Here is a 4,540-nt window from a genome sequence, read left to right as displayed (position 1 = left end):
GCTAAACAGTGTTCCAGGCAGCCTCTAGAGACAGATGGAATTAAATCTGTAGATAGAGCCTATTCAACATACCTGGGTTAGGCATTACATGATTTTGACCAAGCTGGGCCTTGGAGCAGTCAAAAGAAAGCCCCCATTGAACCTCCCAGGTGAATGAGGAAGGGGAAGGGGGAAAGGCTAGGGCCCAGGGTTACACCCAGGTCTCCGGCTGAGTCAGGACTGTGACTGCGTGCCTGGCATGGACACTCACAGGTAGTTGGGGTGCACAGCGTGGGCCATGTCTGCGCTGATCATGTAGGACTTGGGTATGGCTTCCTCAAAGGCTGTCAGGTGCTGAGGTGAGGCCGAGATCCGCCGCAGCACCAGCTCTGTCAGCAGTGACTGTGCCCCCTGAGCGCTCTCAGACCCCACCTGGCAAGAGCAGAGACCTGGTTCTGGGGTCTGGGCTGAGGGGCTTGAGCTGGAGGCCCAGGAGAGGGGCCTAACACCCACACTGGCCCAGGACCCCACCGAGTCCATGAGTGAGAAATGTGGGGTATTATCAGCAACTTCCCAACCCTGGTGTCACCAAAACCTGAAGGTAGGCCGGGGCCAAACTAATCCTCAGTCACCTCTGGGGCAGAAACAGCACTTTCTGGTGGCTTCCTGCACTGCCCCTCCTTCTCCCCTGACCCTCACATCTGGGGCTCAGCACAAATGCCCCACTACAAGGGTCAATCCTCTTTTATGTGTGTGACAGAGACCAACTGCTAACTGTCCATGATATCTTCTGTAACACCCAAGCTGTGGCTAAGTATGTGACTACACAAGCAGAGATGACATTCTTAGTTTCCCCTGAAGCTAAACATGGCCAGGATGAGTTCTATGGAATGTAAGCAGTGGCGAATGCCACCTTTGGGTCATGCCCTTAAATGGATGGGCAGGCACTTCCCCTTAGCCCTTTCTCCCTTCCTATTAACTCAGTATAGATGAGATGGCACGAGCTGGAACAGCCACTTGGATCCTGAAATGGAAGCTATGTGTTCAGGAGAGTAGAGACCTGTCCTGAACTGCTAACTCTGACCTGTGCGGTTATATGAGAGAACTGTCCAGCTGTTCAAGCTCCATTACAGTGTCTAGGACTGCACCCTAACACAGGCAGGCATGATGAGAACCTACCATGTGCCGACCTCTGGGGCTTTGAGGATGAAAGGGCACAGTCCTTGTTGTCCAGGAGCTCACTATGCTCACACAGAGAAACATGGGAGGTATGGTCACAACAGAGGCCGATGAATGCTGAGCCAGAGGAGACCAAGTGCTAGAGAGCACAGGCAGTGTCTCCTCCACTGGCACAGGCCGGCCATGGAAGACTCCCCAGAGGGCACCCTCCCCAGAGCCCTCTGTGTACCTCTTCGTTGTCGTAGAGAGCAATCATGCGCACGTGGGGATCCGCGGCCAGGGAGGCAGGCGCTGTGCAGGAATCGATCAAGGCCTGATTTAGAGAGGGATCAAGAGCATCGTCTTCACCCCTTCTGCTTCCATAACTCGGCCCACCAACACCTCAGAGTTGCCCATCCCCACCTGTCATCATGGCTGCAGTGAAATGGGCTTGTGCTTTCACTGGCCTTCATCTCTGGGGGCATTGCCTGGTGGAGGGCAGTGGGGGACCTTTCTAACGGGATAGGAGAAGCCACCCTTTGGGAGAAACTCCCATGCAAAAGGCAGGAGGATGTGTAAAGTGGAGGGGAAGGGCGGAGAATCCTATAAAGTCAAAAGGACCACAAAGATTATGCAAACTAACTGGCCTCAGTGAAGAGATCGGGGTTCAAAGAGATGACTGTCGCTCCATCAAGGAGACATGACTGGCTGGCTTGCAGCAGAAGTGAACATGAGTTCCAGATCTAGCTTTGGTCTCATTTCTAGCCCAAAGCCTATCTCCAAGAACAGGATGGGGAGGGAAACAGAGGTGGGAAGAGGGCAGAGGGAGGGGTGAGGGTAAGAGGAGAGGAAGGGAACCTACTAGGGTGGAAAGAAAGTAGGACTATTAAGGTGGCTAAGAGGAAGAAAGACAACCCCACTGAGATTCCGAGGCACAAAGAGAAGGCTCGGTGGGCTTATTATACCTGAGGGTGGGGAGCAGATGGAAGTGGATGATACTGCCTGATGGGCTGTTAAGACCTTTCCCTTGAAGCAGAGGTTAACTTAAAGGAGAGGCGGCAGAAACAGGGTTAGGACAAGACACTGTGGTACCCTAAACAACCTCTCAGCCTTCCTCACCACAGTTCCAGGCCCCAGGCTGGTGCAAGGGTGGGACCAAGAGGAGTGATGCTGAGGCTGCAGCATTTAGGCCCCACCCCATGGCCCACCAGCAGACTGGGGGTGGCCAGTGGCTGTCTCACCACCTGCTGCGGCTTGAGGCAGCAGTTCCCTTGCCCCAACACTCTGCCTCTCCTGGTGCTACGTGCTGCCTGGGGGTGCCCCAGCTCCTCACCTGCAGAGCACAGAAGCAGCTATGCAGATTGTCCAGTCGAGGGGCAAAAATGAACTCCTCATAGGCACCACCCAGGACCTAGAAAGATAAGACAGTCAGCCTGACGTTTAACCCCATACCCCAACTCATCTGCTTCTCCCAGCTCCCAAGGGCCTGAGCTTGAACTGTCTCCTTGGTTCCAACATAACTTCCCTCGGACCCCTGGCTTTGGACTATGATCCTGCTGTGCAGGGCTGGAAAATGGGGCTGGGCTGGAGCTGAGGGACAGAGGGTGGCCTATAGTTCCTGACCAGTTCCCATGAGACAAGAAAAGGGAGGAGCTGAATGGTCACAAGAAAAGGTAAAGAATAACAGAGGAGACCAGCTGAGACACAGAAACTTGGTGCACATTCCAAGAGGACTGAACGTCCAAAGTCTTAGCAGTCGACAAATGGGAGGGGCACGCCGGCAGGCTCCAGAAAAAGGGTGGCCACGTGGAGGCCTCTTGCCCCCAGAAGTTCAGAGTCAGTGGGGGTCAAAGTAGACAGGACCAACTGTAGCAGAAACTCCTGGGGGATCTGTGGAAAAGCCTATTCCCAGGCCCCACCCAAGAGCATCCATGGAGGCAGGTCTGGAGCAGGAAACTGCCGTTTTTGAGAACCACTGTCCTGTAGACAGAAGGATGGGATGTCTACTGGGTAGAATAGGGATGAGAATATTAGGAGAGTAGCAAAGGTGAAGAGTGCTTCAGGGGACACACTGGGGCAGGCTGCTATCCCAGGGGTCCCCATCCCAAGTTTCTGCAGTCCTTCCTCACCGCAGGCTGGGTGTCCGCAAGGCAGAGCTCCATTTCCAAGATGTCCTCGGGGCTCAGCCCCAGATGGGCACAGAGAAGGGACATGAGGACCGAGTGGTGTCGGTCATCCTATAGGGCAGAAGGGTGTTGGGAGGAGGGTCTGTTCTTCCCTGCCTCTCCCCTTCTCAGGGAATCGTTTCCTTCCCCACCCTGCTCACCCCTCCCCATAAGTAGAGGAGTGCCTTACTGCAGCACTGAGGGGCCCTGGCTCAGGAGTCCCCTTCTCCAGCTCTTCCTGGACTGCTGTGGCAATAATGGGGACTCTGTGGGGAGACACGTGAAGACGAGTTGTGGGGAGGGCTAGAGGGCAAAGGGGAGGGGCACTGGGCTCAGGCATCTCTTGATGGGGAACAGCCCTTGCCCTTTAATTCCCAATTGGTCCCCCTGAATAGCATAGTTGTGAGGGCCCTCGGACATCAACTGGGTCTCAAGAGTAGAACCTGATAGTGGCCACCATTAGGTAGTGGTCTCTCAGGTCCTGCTGGAGCCCCTTCCATCACCTGGTGCCATATCCTATCCCTCCTAGTCACCAAAGCCCTTGCCCCAGTCTCACAAGTGCATCTCCATGTTGGGCCCGAAGTTCTCGTTGATGTTTCGCTGCAGATGGATGGCCAGGTGCGGGATGCGAAGAATGGGCCGGTCCACATGCACCAGCCGCTGTTCCAGCCGGCCTGAGGTAGGGCACTGTGGCCAACCAAGCCTGGTCAGCCCAGAGCGCCTCCCAACCACAGCTGGTTAAAGCCCCCACTTCACACAAACTAACCGAAGTGGCCCTTTGATCTGGACTGCCCTTTCCCCGCTTCCCCCAGAGTTGGGGGTAGCTCTCCCAGAGAGCTGAAGATGAGAACCTCCCAGGTTCAACCCCAGTTACTACCTTGATAATGACGCGTCCAGCCAAGGTCAGGTCACGGTCAAACCAGGTGTTCCAGATTCCACCGCCATAGGTCTCCACACCAACCTGCTGGAAGCCCATCTGGCTTCGGCGAGATCGCCGTTTCACCTGAGTGTGAAGATGGGGAATGAGGAGTCAGAGAAAGTTGCGTGACAAGATTTGGAGATGAGATAGGCTGTTCACAAGCTAAGTAACATAGAATGAATATTAGTGATAGAGAAGGGTCCAAAGTGTGCGGGCGGGGGATGACAAGCCTCCTTCCCTGCTCAATGGAATAGAGTCCCCGATGTGTTCCTCCCAGCTCTCTCTTGCCCTATTCCTTGATGCCTCCCCCATCTCAGTG

At 55.0% G+C, this 4,540-nt stretch overlaps 1 protein-coding gene across 1 annotated transcript in view; it reads right to left on the bottom strand.

The window, feature by feature from the left end:
• DNPEP (aspartyl aminopeptidase) overlaps positions 1 to 4,540 on the bottom strand; it is a 13,315-nt gene that overhangs the window by 6,370 nt on the left and 2,405 nt on the right. The window contains exons 4-10 of the mRNA XM_023529719.1: positions 4,180 to 4,329; positions 3,859 to 3,989; positions 3,493 to 3,568; positions 3,267 to 3,374; positions 2,471 to 2,548; positions 1,388 to 1,471; positions 250 to 411 (exon numbers count right to left, since the gene is read on the bottom strand). Of these exons, the coding sequence (XP_023385487.1) occupies positions 250 to 411; positions 1,388 to 1,471; positions 2,471 to 2,548; positions 3,267 to 3,374; positions 3,493 to 3,568; positions 3,859 to 3,989; positions 4,180 to 4,329 (789 nt within the window). The remainder of the gene's footprint in view (positions 1 to 249; positions 412 to 1,387; positions 1,472 to 2,470; positions 2,549 to 3,266; positions 3,375 to 3,492; positions 3,569 to 3,858; positions 3,990 to 4,179; positions 4,330 to 4,540) is intronic.

This window comes from Pteropus vampyrus, unplaced genomic scaffold (genome assembly GCF_000151845.1).
Source record: "Pteropus vampyrus isolate Shadow unplaced genomic scaffold, Pvam_2.0 Scaffold42, whole genome shotgun sequence".
In the NCBI taxonomy this organism is placed as follows: domain Eukaryota; kingdom Metazoa; phylum Chordata; class Mammalia; order Chiroptera; family Pteropodidae; genus Pteropus; species Pteropus vampyrus.
This window is presented reverse-complemented; position numbering and strand designations above follow the sequence as displayed.